The sequence below is a fragment of the Falco rusticolus genome, chromosome 7 (genome assembly GCF_015220075.1).
Source record: "Falco rusticolus isolate bFalRus1 chromosome 7, bFalRus1.pri, whole genome shotgun sequence".
Lineage (NCBI taxonomy): Eukaryota > Metazoa > Chordata > Aves > Falconiformes > Falconidae > Falco > Falco rusticolus.
In genome coordinates this window covers 38,732,165-38,747,966 of record NC_051193.1, presented here as the reverse complement: position 1 = coordinate 38,747,966, position 15,802 = coordinate 38,732,165, and the positions used below count along the sequence as shown (strand labels likewise).

General features: G+C 46.4%; 1 protein-coding gene across 1 annotated transcript in view; it reads right to left on the bottom strand.

Moving 5' to 3' along the window:
* BCL11B (BAF chromatin remodeling complex subunit BCL11B) overlaps positions 1-15,802 on the bottom strand; it is a 91,021-nt gene that overhangs the window by 62,422 nt on the left and 12,797 nt on the right. Inside the window, 1 exon segment of the mRNA XM_037395996.1 lies at positions 14,122-14,490. Coding sequence (XP_037251893.1) covers positions 14,122-14,490 — 369 coding nt within the window.

The following is a 15,802-nucleotide window of genomic DNA, read 5'->3' as shown; positions in this document are numbered from 1 at the left end:
ATGGAGGAGTCCCTGCTCCTCTTGGGACCAACAGCCACAGTGGAGGTGAGTGTACCCAGACTTACCCGACCCAGCCAAACTCAGACAGGTTCTCGCCTGAGGCACCCAGCTCCGGGGACCCCATCTCCCCATGCAAGGAAGGACCCTATCGTATGCTCTCAAGTGAAATTTCCTTAGATCCTTATTCAATTATGAGGCAGAAGCCATCTTCTGGCACCATGCCCACGGCGGCAATGCTGCCCAGGCTCTGGGAAGTGGCACGAAGCCTGCCTTCCTCACCAGCAGTGTGCAGGCTGCGAGAGGGAATGGGTGAGATTGGTGCCCTCCCCGGCGCTCTGCCTGTGATTTCATATTTTTTCAGTCCAACCGTTTTGCCAAAGAGTTGGAGAGGGGGGAACATGCTAACAGCATGGGAGACCCGGGGGGATTTGGGCTTCTTCAAAAATACCAATGCATACACAGAAGGATAGGGGCTATGAGCAGTGAACCCAGAGGGCAGGGTCTCCCGGCAATACCCCTGCTACCATCTCCTGCTCCCTGCTGTCACTCTGGATGGCAGCACTTGTGGTACCATCCAGAGGGGTGCTGAGCACAGCAGGCTACCCTGAGCCCCCACCAGATGCAGGCAGACACTTTGGAAAATCACGCCATTCACACCTTTTCTGCCTTATCCAAGAAATGAGAGTGGCTATCTGCACATCTCCTGTGGGTGGTGATTTAAAGCTGGTGCTGGCAAAGAGATGGGAGGGTTAAAACCAACAGAAAGGAGCACTAAAAATTCCTGGATCTGCTCCACTCCCAGGAACAAAGGTGGGACTGCAGGACTGGAGAAAAGGCTGATGGTCTCCTGCGTTTTACCCAGCAAACCACGAAGACCTGCCCCAGAGAAGGGTTACAGGGGATGGGGTTTAGGCTCTGCTCAGCACTGCCATCACACAGCCATGGCTGGGAGAACTGTAGGGACGCAAGGGTGGGAAACAGAACTATTCAAGCGTGATTTTAGGAGTGCCAGGGTTCTCCCGTGATGGCATGCTGGGGTGGTATTTCTGCTAGCACAGTGCTCTGCACACCCCAGTTAGTGTCTCACCTCGAAGGCCACAGTTTCCTCGGTAAGAAACAAACTCCGCTGGAGCGTACACACATCAGGCCTTCCAGGTTTTCTCTCTGTGCCCTTACCCTGTTCCCCAAAACATGGGTTTTTCACTGCAAAAGTCACAGCCACCAGTTCAGCACATTCCCTGAGCACCCTTGCCAGCACCCAGTCCCGCTTGCTGGCCACAGCTCTCCCCCCTGCAGGACCTGCTCTGGGCTCTGCCCTGGCAGGAGCCTCCAAGAGGGACCAGCCTGGAATGTAAACTAGCACCGACTCTTCCCCACATCTTCCATCCTTCCTGCATGTCCAGTCACCTTTGCCATTTCTAGATCAGCATTTTAACAAAGTCCTGGCCTGGGCTTGTTCAAAGATGTATTTTTAAATTTTTTTATTTTTTTTTAACAGTGATACCTGAAACACTGACATTTACCATTTGAAAAGCAAAGCAAACACATTTAAATAAGCATCTTAAAAGAGCTAATGAAAGAGAAACATCTATTGGTATCGCATTCTCCACTCACTATTTCTCAAAAAAATAAACCTTTCCAGACTGCAAGGAAGCCTCCCAACAGCCAAGACAACAGGAGTTCCCAAGCTCCCCACAGAGTGATTGAGGGCAACCGGTGCAGCACCCCACCTAGGTAATGCCTGCTGCAAGCTGCCGGTCGCCCAGCACAAACCCTAGCCTGAGCAGCCCCAAGGCTCCTGCACTAACTGAGACCTCATCACTTCAGCTCATCAGCCCTTCCAAAACATGCAGGTGCATTTGCTAGGGGTCGCTGACAGACGCCGCTGCACCCATAACCTCCCCCTGCTTAAATATGTCTAATGAAAGTTAATTGATGGATAGGGAGCATTGAGGGCTGAGGGTGTTTTTCGTCACCCACAGAGCAGACGTGGTTAGGGTGAGGCCAGTCCAAGTCGATGCATTGCCAAAAGCACCCTGACCTGAAGGATGGGTGTTGCTGGTGTCCAGCAAAGATGTCCTTTGCCCCTGTGCACCTAGCACTGCTAACAGAGAGCTAGCTTGTGCATCCCCTTCAAGAAACAGCTCCGATGGGGTATCCTCAATCAGCTTCAACATGAAAAATAAAGTGCACCATCTTAAATGATGAACTTTGCACAATGAGGATAGCATCCTTCAGTGGAGCCCGAGGAGGCTGGAGTGGGGGCTCAGGGGCTTTTTAGGGGGTTTTGAGGGTTACTGATTTTAACGTCTTTCTGCAAAAAGGCCCTCTACCATAAACATTAATCAACCATTGTATTCTGCCTTTTAGTCTTGAACAATTATAAGTACAGTTTTGTAATCTTTAGCCATATTTACTGATACTCAAAGGCAGATTCTATCTTGTTAGATTGTTATAAATGGGACCCCAGGGAATCAGCACACAGGCGAAGGCAGATGTGAGAGAGCTTTCTCTGAGCTCGGGTGTGCTTCAGTTTTCTACTGCTGAAATTACGAATGTTTTGGAGGAAAAAAAACAACTTTAGTTTCCTCTGCCAGATCATTACATAGACTAAAAAAAAAAAGATCCATTTTTCTGAACTTAAGATTCTTTTAAGGTTTACTGTTAAATTTCAAAGTGTGTTTTACATGTGCTGGCCACTTGTATGCATGAAAGTTTTAGAGACAGGCGCAGGAAAGGTTTCTGATTATAAACAAAGAAAGAAACCCACAAATTCTATCTCATTCTCTCTTAGTTAAATAGATTGTTTCTGCTCCAGACCTGTTTCATAATACCATAAAACACAGGCATGTTTCCTACACTAGATTTGAGAAGCTGTCACATTAAAGGTAAACTTTTAATCTGCTATAGACAAACAGCACACATTTTTATTTCCTGAGTAACAGCTCTGGAGAAATGTTTAAACAAGAATTTAAGAGCTTTGTGGTAAAGCCACATATAGGGGTCTCAGACAGCTACTGGGTTTGAGCTTCTTTTCTTTGTTGTTGCCTTTTTTTAATTCTTTAAACAACCTACTCAAAAGTAGACTTCTAGTAGCAGAGTAACCAAGATGCACAGTAAAGTGAACCTCTAGGCTTGCTTTTATTTCTAGTTAATAAAAAGAAATGTTTTAACTGAAACACAGGACCAAATTTCTAGTTATACATCCCCATCTTTTATTTTCTTGAGACTTGGAATCAAATACATTTAAGAAGTTAATTGTGTCACAATTAGTAACACATTAGTTCTCCGATATTTTTAATAGCAATCCAGGTTTTTCCCCAAGGCACTTAAAAATGGCAGCCTTGGCTATACTCTCCGTTTTTTAAAACCCCATGCACTTTCTTCTTTAAAAACCTCCCACATGCATTTCACTTGGGTCTGAAAATACCAGCACAGATCTTAATCCTGCCGACACTTACAGACATACTCAACTTTCTGCACATCAGTAATCCTGCTGACTGCAAAAGGACCGTTGGCATACCTACAGCTTGGTGCAGGCTAAGGATGCAATCCTGCCTTCGCTAAAGCCAGTGGCAAAACCCCCATTGACGTCAATAAGATGATGCTTTAACATCCAGTTTGTTGCAGGACTGGGACCATCCTCATTTCAAGGTACTTTCCCAAACTCTCTTTTGGGGTTGGGGGTTTTTTTTCTCCTTTTTTTCTTCCTGCTCTTTCTCCCCCTCACCTCCCACACTCACTCTTGTGGGGCCCCATATTGAGACCACTTGAAAACTTCTGCCTTTCAAATCCCTCCGCAAGGGAAACCCCCCTCACTGAGACAGGAAACATCCTTTGCAGGTAAAGCTGAAAGAAACTATTTTGCCCCGCTGCGTGCGTTTGAGTAAACTAATTAAAACCTGGGAACTTGGGTTCCAAATGATGCCAAGAAGCAATCATTAATATGAGCTGAACTGAAATGGGAAGCTCCAGACATTTAAAATTAGCTGTAAGAAAAGGGTGTGTGTGTGTGTGTTAAGTGGAGGGCAAAGATTTTTGTTTTTAACTTTGCAGTAAAGCCAACTAAGTGCAGCTTGGGCTGCATGGGGTTAAAATGAATTTGCGGGGGGATGCTGTACAGTGAGGGGTGAAGGTGCTGCTGAAAAACAGGGGAGGGGGAAAGCAGTGGCAGCCGGCTCAGAAGCACAGCAGTGCTGTGAAGAGCAGGTAGAAGTGAGCAAACCAGCTGAACCGCTTGCAGAATTAATCAGTAACAAAGAGGCTGGAGCTGTTGGCGGGCTTCAGCCCTTGAACCTGGACTCTGCTCTATAAATTTCAACTTGGAATGGCTCTCTACTTGTTGAAAGACAGGTTGGCTCCAGGCCAAGCCATAGGGGGAAGGGGAAAAAAAAAAAAGGCCAAAAAAATATTCCTTCTTGCTCAGGAAACTTCCCTTCAGTTTCTAACTCTTTTTATGAGCTAGTAATAAGGCACTCTAGAAAACGGGAAACGAAAAGCAAGTATTGAAAGGAAAAAATGAGCCAGGAGTTGTTTAATAAAGAAAATAAAACAAGTAGGTGCTAAATTCAAATCTGGATTTTGCCTGCACACAAGTACATCAGCTGTAATAGAAGACTTCAGGGTGCCTTGCCAATAATTCAAAGGAAACTTTTACAGTTACATTAGCTGGCTACAGGTTAGACTCTCAAAATAGTAAATGTCTTATAAGAAGACTGTTTAATCCCTGTCTGCCATCTCGTCTTGTTCTCTCCTCCCCCAGCACTCCACCTTGTTTAAATGACCATTATGAAAGCAGCATAGTATAAAAAAACATGTAGAACCATCATTTATTCAGCAGCATCTCTTTCTTTTCCTATTTTTCCCCTCTTCAAACAGGGGGGTGCGGGAGAACCAACGCTCTCCTCAGCCTCTGCTCATTGCTAAGGCAGTTTCAGCCACAAATACCTTGCCGCCGCAGTGCTTTCCCAGAGTAAGCAGACAAGGAGTGGGCTGGGGCAGAGTGAGGGGCTGGAGTGCGGAGGGGGGAGCTGTCAAAGTGGAAAGAAAGAAGGCAAACATCTATTCAGAAGCCAGACATGCTGAGCTAGGTCAGCTGCAGGGACACAGCCCCTTGCAGCAGCTATGCAATTATGTCCAAAGTCTGCACAGCACCAAGAGTCCCAAACCTGCATGCCAGGGCTGGACCAGAGGATCTAGGGCAGCTGGAAGAAGGTATATAATGACTTTAATTGCTCTTCAGAGATGCTAAAGGGTAGGTGAGATACTCTTTAGCTAGAGCAGAGGGCTGATGCTCTATACCGCTTGCAAGAATACATGCAGATAAAATAGCCTAATGAGAGAGTGGAGAGAGAAATATGGTAAGTGCCAGCCATGATCAAAAGGTGAAATAAAATATCAAAATAAAATGCAGCCTGATCAGAGCATGGAGGACAGGGATACACAATCTCTTCACTGAAAGTGGCTGTTAAGGTAAATTAGATTAATCACTCCTACCTCCCTTCCTCCCTAGACTCTTTTGTTTTTGATGAAGGGGCTTACTCCTGTAATGCTGAATGCTGTCCAAGGCTGCTGGACATTTAAAGCTATATGCTTAACATGACTGCGACACACACATATCCTGTACTTCCACTTTCCAGGAAAACAGGGATCTGCTACTTGGTAGGTCTTTTCCATCTGCAGCTTTTATGACCCTACCGAGAGACCGGAGAGCAGTGTCCCCGTTTTCTCGCTCAAGAAATACGCTACCAAACACCAGAAGAAAGAGCAAGTTTAAGAGCTGTTGGACTTAACCGTGGTTTATGCTGATCATGCTCAAATCTTTCTGCAAAGGCATACATGCAAAGAGGAAAAAACAACAACCGCTAAGTAACCACTTCACATCTGCTATTAAGATTATTAAACTCCTTACAAGCAGTATCTACCCCACCTTCCCCACTACACACAAACATACACACACCCCCAAGCTCTGCAACATGGCAACTAGGAGCCAAGACGGCTCTCCCGGCTGCAGCAACCACATTCATTCCTGTTAAGGGGTTAACGATTCGTTTCCACTACTTCTCTCGAGAAAACCTACAATGAAAACATTGGCTCACGAAAGCGTTCTCACTGCCAGAATGCCACAGCGCGAGTGAAAAGTCCGTTTTGTTTTCATTACATCTCTGGGATTTCCGGCTTAACTCCTGAGCTTAGACACCAAATCCCTAGATACCCCACCCACCCACTTTTTCTTCTTTTTTTTTTTTTTTATAACATTTCTACTGCACAGCCCACCAATTACCATTTGGAGGGTGGGAGGGAACAGGGAGAAGGAACCATGCTGAAAAAGATGCTCTTGTCCGAGCGAGTGTGCGTGTCTCCCAAGTCAGGAGCTAACCAGTTTCTCCAGGCTTCCACGGTTGTCTGCTGAGAAACACAGTTTTATTTCTGTACCTGGCCTCTCTCCTCTATTTCTCACCCTCCGGGCTCCCATCTTCCCACTTGGCCACGAAAGCCAGCACTGAAACTCAGCCCCAAATCTATGCCCTTTGAAGTTATGCGACATGACATAGAAATCCAAGCCTTTCTTGTACAAAAAGTATGATTACTTCACAGGGGTTTTTTTCTCCAGTTATGATAGAAAAATGTTCCAATCTCCAAAAAAACCTAGAAAGGTTCAACCTTTAGGTCACAGCCGATTTGGTCACTGTGTGTATAGGCAGCACAGTTCAAACACGGGCTGAAAAAGAAAAACAATCTATGGAAAAGACATGAAGGGAGGAGGCAGCCTCATGCTATAGCAGCACTTCTGTCCTGCTGAAGCAAAGCAACAATTTCTGTGCCTTTATGTATTTATTCACCATCAGAGAGGAACAGCAACTTTTTCTGTCTATATGGGTGCTTTTCTCTTTTGTAATACTTGCACGCAACTGGCTCTCCTTCAGCTACATCCCAGCGCAAAATTCCCCTGCAAATGCACACAGACTCCTTTCTTGCAGTCAATACTCCACTGAGCACAAGCCCATTGCTATTAGTCACATCCAGACAAATGCCAAAGCAGTCTGTAGGATGGTTGGGCACTATTTTTACTTTGCTCCTAACAGCTGCTTGCAAAGTTGTTAAGAAAAAGAAGTAATGACTGGCTGACCAGTGCCTTTTCATCATGTATCATTAGTGTTGCCTAAAAACTCTACCAATCTTTCCATGCTAACAGTAATCGGAGATACACAGATGGTTTCTGGTCTTCCACACATGGTCCAAGTAATTTCACAAGAGGGACTAAATAAAGACAAAAAACCACTTTGTTGGGTGACATTTTTACCAAGCTGTACCTCTGAGTAAGTCCAGAGTCCTTCCACTGAATTAAAAGAGGGTAAGAGAAGTGCCTAGCCAGTGCAAGCAAGCAAGTTTTGCTCTTAAAGAGTGACTCCCGATGCACATCCACCCCAGAGCAACATGGCCACATGCACTGAACAACCACCTTAAATCCCCTCTCATCAGCCTGCAAAACGGCACTTCTGCCAAAAAGGTTTTACCTAGCATTGTCACACATAAAACCAAAGATGACTATAACTAAGAGAGATTAGAGAGAGACAAAATAACAGCAGAGAGCTCCCATTTTGCAGTTCAGTGCCCTGTGCATTCAGGGGCAGGTCCCCGCTTGTGCCGCCCAATCAATCCGGCATGGCACGGCCAGTTTCAGGCGAGTTACCCCAGGTGGAAATGGGGCAGAGTGGGGTGATGCTGCCCCTCCAGCACCGACACCTGCCTTCCCCGCCTGGCGGGGTTCCTAACCGCACACAGGGTGCTGAACATAACTTTGAAAAACAGGATGGTAAAAGGAACAAAACAAAAAGCTAAAACCGGCAGGGAGGATCAAGGGCATAATATTCTTCAGCGGTGTTTTTAGCTTGGGTTTTTTTCATTTCATAGTTGACACTGGTAGAGCCTCGGTGCCTGGCAATGTCAGATCCTGGGCAGGACACGGCTGGGGGTGAGCTGAGATGGTGGCAGGGAGAGGGCAGCCGGTGGCCCCTGGGCTGGGGCTGAGCAGAGGGCACTGGAGCTGGGCCACATGGGTGTGGTGGAGTTCAAGCAAGGGAAAGAAAATGTTTTGTAATCGGCAGGTTTCTCACCTTTAACTCCCGCCAGGATTAGCAGGGTGCTTACCGCTGCCTTGGCGGGAGACACAGCCGCAGCCCTGCCATCCCTCCCTGCCAAGCTGCAGGGGCACGCTGACAACAGGCGGCTGCCAAGCCACCCCTGGGCACCCTCCACACCACTCCTTCTTAGGATCCCCCGAAGTGGGAGATCATGTCCCCTGGAGACCCCCACACTGGTCTCCACCTGGCCTCACCGGCAGCCTTAAAACTTTAAGCCCTCAGTATTTCATCAGCCCCTTGTCATGCTTGAAGCCACAGTGAACCAGGGGAGGGCAGCTGCCACCACAGGCCTCAGCCATGGGCAGGGGATGTCCTGTCCCCAGAGGAGAGCCAGGCTCCCTCGACATCCCCCCTGCCCTGCTCCAGGTGCCAGCAGGGCTCTGGGTGAGATCACCCGGTTTGGTTTTCTCCTCACGACCCAAGTCAGGCCCTCGGTGAGGTCCCCAGGGGCAGGAGGCTTGCTCCTTAACCCAGCTCCCAGGGGAGCGGCAGCTGGCACTCGCGGGGGTAGGGGGTGGGGGGGGGTGTGTGTCCCCTCCACAACACCGATTAGCAAAACACATTGCTAAATACTTGATGAAGCAGCAGAGGAGGAGGAGGAGGAGGCCTGGTAACTCCTCCGTGCTCAGGGAAAGCCTGGCAGACGTGAGGGAAGAAGCAAGCCTGGAAAAGCCTCACGAAAAGGATTGCAGCTGCAACTCAAGTTTCTCGGGCACTGTTACTACACACTTCTGGAAGCCTCTTCACACCATGTTTTTCCTGGCCTGCCTTAAACAAGTCACTCCTGTGAGACCCACTGCCCTGGGGATGTGCCACGGCGGCCTGGGAAGGGGGATGGCCCCAAGCTCCGTACCAGCTCCTTGCTGCTCAGGACACCGCTCCCCAACCTGCCCAACATCGCTGCCACAGGCCTCGGGTTGTTTCAGTTCATGTTTTCCTCCCCTCACGTGTGAAGGCATCACGATGGCTGTCTGAGTCCTACAGTTAATATGGGTGCGCGGGTCCATAATGGTACATTGTAAGTGAATGTCTCAGGGTAGACAGCAATAATAATTAGCTGTCATGATTTGAAAAAAGGATAATCCATGTCATTGAGTTAACAATCACTCACACAACACACATGGATTTAACTAATCTTAATTTGGAGAAAAATAACAATTCTAAATATATCAAATAGCCTATTTCATGGCAACCTGCAGCGGTGTTTATCTCTGGCTTCCAGCACATACGAGTTATTTAGTTTCTCTCACTGGCAGTTTTACCATTCAAAAGCCTGAAATGAACATTCATGGAGCAGGGGTTGCAGTTAAATCCTACCTCTGACAGGGAGCCTTTTTTCACGATGCACATCTAGTTCAAGTACATAATATATAGAGCCCAGCACTGGCGGCTGGGATGGGATGAATAAGGAATTCAGATCAACCCCCTCCTCTTTCCTGGCACCATCTTTGCAGAAATTAACTACACTGTCTTAATGAACTTCTGCTGCTGGTGTGGTTACCTGTCTGCAAGGGTATGCTACCCCAAATGTGCAGACCAGCCAGTGAAGCTGGAGAAGGTCTGGTCCAAGAGGTGCCTGCCCCACAGAGTCTCCCTCCTCTCTGCTGGGGTTTTCTGAAACCATCCAGAATTAAAAACAAGCTGTTCAGTAGTTTTTCTTTAATCTGGATTGTTTCAGAGAGTCCTGCTAAACAGCTTGGTGGCCCGCAAGCCCAGCAGCACCATGAGGAGGACAGGAGATACCATTAAAGGACAGCAGGAGCCACCGCCCTGGGGCCTTCTTCAGCCAGGACAGGTCACCTAGTTATGCCCAAGATCTGATAAATATGAAAGACAGAGGTATAAAATAAAACAGTGGTCTAATTTTTTCCAAAATATCTGCCAGCGGTAAAGTGAAAGAAGCAGTGACTGATAACTCCTAGCCAACTCATTGGCCTGGCTGTGTTTTGCTGTGCGGCAATCTGGTACATCTGTTTGATACTATCACACCCTCTGTACAAGAGGCAGAACTGATTTTCAAACAGGTCAGCCAATTTGGAAAAAAAAAAAAACAAAACAAAACAACTTCACAGGACAGACTGCTCCTAAGCAGGTCACGTCCTCCAAGTGCCAGCTAACATGTTACCACGCACCTTACGGACAGTGATAACTAAATGAAAGCACCTTGAAAAGCTTGGATTTGCAAGTTACCAGTCAGGAAAAATGACAGATTTCATTATCAGAAGGTCCTTAAAGGCTGACTGTGGAGATAAAGTTGCCTTTGTCTCTACTGATACCTAGAAATGTCAGTTGGAGATTTGCACTGTGTGTATGCAAATTCTTGCAGACTCCTGAACATTACCTGTCTCCCTCCAAGCGGCATAAGGTCTGTTGTGTGGTCAGGAGGCATTCAGTGACCAGAGCAAGCAGAGTTACCAAGAAAGAAGGAAAGAAAGAAAGAGAAAAAAGAAAGAAAGAAGGAAAGAAGGAAAGAAAGAAAGAAGGAAAGAAAGAAAGAAGGAAAGAAAGAAAGAAAGAAAGAAAGAAAGAAAGAAAGAAAGAAAGAAAGAAAGAAAGGTAAAAAGGAAGAGAGGAGGAAAGACCTCAGTACTGCAGTGCAGCCTGCACCAGAGTGAATGCTCCCCACCTCCTCACAGCCAGAGGGAAGAGGGGTGCAATGGCAGAGCCAACCTCAGCACCTGATGTACCCTCACTGCACTCAGCCATGGGAAGCTGTAAGGTTTGGCAGCTTAGTCACACCACAGAAGGCCACACAAATAATTTCGACCAAATAAGAAGGTCTACAAAAATAACACAAGATCAAGGAGAGGAGCTGAAACCTATTTGAGGGCAGCAGCGGTGGCAGCATATTTCAGGGAGCCCGAGTGGCGAGTGGGTGATTTCTGGCTTCCCTCTTCAAATATAAAGACTCAATTATCTTTGAACAGCTTGCTTTACACATGAATTGACACATTTATTTTACAATAAATAACTGAAAGTTATCTATGTTTCCTTTACTGTTAATCTACACAAAGAAATAATAAACAGAGCTTGTCTACAAAAATGCAACTACTGCAGTCCTCAGAATTCAATTAAGCTAAAATAATTAATGCTTCCACCATATTAAATTACTTTATACATTTGAGCCACTGAATTTTTTTTATTCTTTAATCTTTTTCGTCTTTTTATTTAATAAAAAAAAAGTTAGTTTCAGAGTGGGGCGGGTGCTGGCTAGGAGGGGGAAAAAAAAGAGCATGATTTGCTGTTAAAATGTAATGGTCTCCTTTAGCTGACACAGCATGTAGAGTGTTTTGTGCCTTTGATTAAAATAACATTTTAAATGCTTTGAACAAACATATCTCCCCATACTTCTAAGGGATTATTTTACATATTTCTTGGTGGAATAAAGAAATTCATTCTTCCTGTCGCAGTACAGAAAGGCTAAGAATATCTTTCGTCACATATAAAGTAAAAATACTGTAGGCTGTTGCATTATTACCAAAAAAAAAAAAAAATAAAGAGAGGGGGTGGCGGGGTGGGAGAAAGCTGCCTTAGAGATTAAGTTTCCCTTTTATGAAATCGTATTTAGTCTCTTTTTTTAACAAATCTAACAACAATGCTCTACAGCCGCTCACTGGGAAATACCTTTAATGTTAAATGCAGATTCTGATTTTCTTGGCTAATGCAGAAAGCCTTTCTATTGAAATATAAATAAGGGGTTTGGTATATCCCACTAAAGCCTTTCCAGTGAATGACTTCTGTGGGTTTTTCATGGCTACCCTCCATGGCTGTAATGTGAGGCTTTTATCCTACTATTGAAAACTATCCGCTGCTATTAAAAAAAATATGGAAGGACACTGCACCTTTTTATCTCGGAGCTGGGCTCCTAATTGAGAAAGCATTATTACTGCACTATTTAGTGGATGTCCCTATCTCTGTGCACTGCTGAGAAAATGCCAATCAAATGATAAACCCTTTTATTTCTCTTGATTCAAAATCTTTCCGACATAGTTTCATTTGATATTCAGTTGAGTCTGAAAGAGATTAGGTGCTCCAGATTGGCTTTTAATTTTTTTTTCTATGCTTTTTCCACATGTGAACATCCCCTTCACCCCTTCCCTCAGCAGATTTTCTGCATTTGTTATATCGATGCTGACCCCCAGATGCCGGGATGGGACAGCACCCTGTGGGCTTGGTACGGCAGTTGAGGTATTTACAGACTGACCTTGGGTACAGATTAGTAAAAGATAAGATCTGGACTACAACTACAGCATAGGTCTCCTGGACCAACCTTACTAAGCACTGGGAACTTTCTGCAAGGGGCTGAGCACCATCAGCTCGCACAGAGATCAACAGCTATTGACAGTGCTCAGCACCATCCAGGAGACCTTCAGCAGACTGGCCGAGAAGGTCTTTAATATTTCTCTGCTCCCACCAAATGGGAAGGAAATCTAGCCCTCAGAGCTGCTACCCCATGAGGTAGTCATCTCTGCCAAGAAATGCATTCACAACTGCAAAGGGATGGGGAAAGCTGAAAAAGGATGAGGAAATGACAGGGTCAGGCCTTACAGCAGGGTTGCATACAACACTAGAGCACAGGCTGCCCCCAAAGCTACCGGCTGCCCCATGCCAAGATGGTGACTGCACCCAAAAAAGGATTCCTAGAAGACAACACAGTAGTCAATGAGTGGCATATGCCCTCTCCTAAGAGGCAGATCACCTGGAGATTTGAAGACTGCAGCAGTTCAAAGTTCGCATCCTCACTTATATGATGGCCAAGCCCATCAGAGGTGCTGGGGACTGACTCAGAGACCTCCAATGCTAAAAGCAGGACTCTCTAAAGCTTCAACTGTAAGGACAGCAGCTTCTTACAGGTCTTCTGGGCATCCTGTCATGGGGACATCCCTACTACAGGCAGGATCCTAGACTGTCAGATCTAATCCCATAGGACAGTTCCTAGAGAAATCAGGACAGTGGCAGCAAAGACAAATTGCTACTGGTCTCCTGTATGGGATACAGTCGATTTGAACAAAAAAGGCCTGTTTGAGGGGAGACCCTGCTGTGTAACATAAAACCCCCACTCACTAGCACGGAGCAGAGCCTTCCTTTCACTGCTGCAGAGGAACATGCCGCTGCAGAGGGGAGAAACGCCCTGCACAGCGGAAGCGGCCCCATGCCAGGCGCTCTGCAGGAACCGCTGCACAGCAGCTCGCCCAGGCAGATACCATTGCCCACCTGCCCACCTCTGAGCCGGGAGGTCCGCTGAGTAAATGTGAACTGCACCACGTAGGAGAATTTTAGAAATGCCTGCAATTTGCTTTACCCAGGCCAGCCCGTGCTCTTGTCTCCTCATTCAAAAGACCCATTTGAGGCACGCACGTGAATGCAGGTGTCGCCCACCCGACTCCAGCCACCTGCAGAGACCCAGGAGAGGTGGCCCAGGAAGTAATGCAGACCAGGAAGCTGACATCTGTCCCAGCAGAAGGAACAAGCAGGGACTTAACCCCAGCTTTAGCCCACACAACCAAACCTTCTTTCCACTGCAGTCAGTTGGAAGAAGATTTTTCCACTGACGTCAGTGGGATCAGGATTTGGTCCTTCCCAGTAGGTCTGCATGTGACAAAGGGTATCTGAACTGGACTGAACTGAGCATTTTACTAAAGTCCCCTATCCCTCCACCACTGCAACCTGCTTAAGGATGCTCCTGAAATGGTTTCTGACCCAAACCTTCTGCTTTTTCCTACATGTACAGGCTGCCCCTTGGCCCTCCTGGGGGACTGAAAGGCCGCTTTCTCCAGGAGCTGGCCCTGCACAGATAGCTACATGGATTTACATGTGGGATGGACAGCCCTGCTAAGCCCTGAAGAGCCATGAGGATCCTCCAGACTGATGGCTCCTATAAAGACCTGTGACTGAAGCCTCTGTTTCATGGCACTTTCTAGAGGGCTCTCCTTAAAAGATTACCTAGGCAGTTGATTGAGTGTAAAACATGCTGTACCTGCAATGTTCTCCTGCTTGGGGCAAATTCCTTTTGTAGGCGTGAGAAGACGGTCTTCTTCATCGGGTGTGACTTGGATCCCGATTTCCACTGGCTCTGACACTTTCCTGAGCTCGGCGCGTGAGGAGGGGGGAGGGCTGCTCTTATCCATGCTCTTTTCATAGCAGGCACCACCAGTGCCATTGCACTGTTTTCTCTTGTGCTCTATAAAAACCAAGATGTCTCCCAGCGGGAAGTTCATCTGACACTGTCCACAGGTTAACAAGTCGGGGTCTGTCCCGCCTGCGGCGATGCTGATGCCACCCGGCTCTGCTATTGCCAGGCTCTCATCCTCGTCGGCGAGTGCCGGTTCCACATGGTCAGCCTCTGCTTTACATGGACAAGGAGAAAGAGGGAGGAAAGGGACGAGGGGAGAAGAGAAAGAGATTGCTTTGAATGTTCACAGACTCTGAAGGATGCATCACGAGAGGCCCAGCCTCCCCCCAACCCCCAAAGAAGGCAAGCCTGATTAAATCTTTCTTTTATTTTTCAGCTTTTCCGCTCTCCCAGAATGATTTCAATATATTTCGCAAACAAGCCTGCCTGAAACAAAATGGAAAGGCTGACCTGGCATAGCTTTCCTGACAGCTCCTTCCCACTGCTGCCAGCGCTGCAAGGATATCAGCAAAGAGCCATTTTGCAAATGTTCAAGCCCCAAGTCACTTTCTGAAATAGTTCCTCTCTTTTTATCCCACCTTCTCATTCCCACCACGTCTCTCAGCCATCTGGCCAAGGCCCCATCCAGCAAAGCTCATGCACCCAAATCCCTCCTCCTATTTCAGAGAGAGGGGAAAAGCTTGTGTCCTCCAAACAAGCAGGATCAGGCTCCCTGTGGCATACAAAACTAGTACCACCTTGTCCCATCACAAAGATACTGCCAAGGTTAAATGACCACCCATTAGCATGAATCACAGCAAACTATTTGCAAGAGTAAGGTAAGGAAGATACAGCCTCATGCGAAGTTAAGGGGTTTCAAAAGTGCGTACAGTGGGAAAGAGAATGAGGCACTTATTTAACATACTGGGAATATTGGCTGAGCCTGAAATCTTCCACTCTACTTTCCTGATGTCAAATAACCCTGCAGTTGTTATATAGGTTCATAAAAGTTTTTTGTTTAAATCTTGCCCACAGACCTGATGGATTTCATACCATTACCCCCAAAGACTGGGAAAGTATTTCTGAGTGACCTGCGTCAGTTTCTAAGAAATACATAACTTCTAATTTCACAATTAATAAAACACAGTGTGTTTTTAATGGGTATTTAGAAGATAATTCTTACATTATAAAATAATTATGGATCACAATCCATTTCTGGGGCAAAACGTGTTTTTTGGTTTGTTTTCTCTTGTTCTGCTGTGTAACTGCCAAATCATACAAACCTTGGTCTTTACTCAGGCAAAATTACCACTGACTTTTGCCTAAGGCTGTTTTGCCTCTGCAAGGACTATAGGATTTGGGCTGAACAAAACAGAGGAACTAACAGTATGTAAATCAGTGAGTGAGACCTCTAATCGAATCAGGATTAAAGGAATAGGAGGAAAAATGTTCACTACTAGCCCGCGCAGTTTGCTTATGTGTTTCCTGGGGAAAGCAAGTCACACAAATATCTCAAAGAAGTAAGACAGAGATAAACAGATGTTAT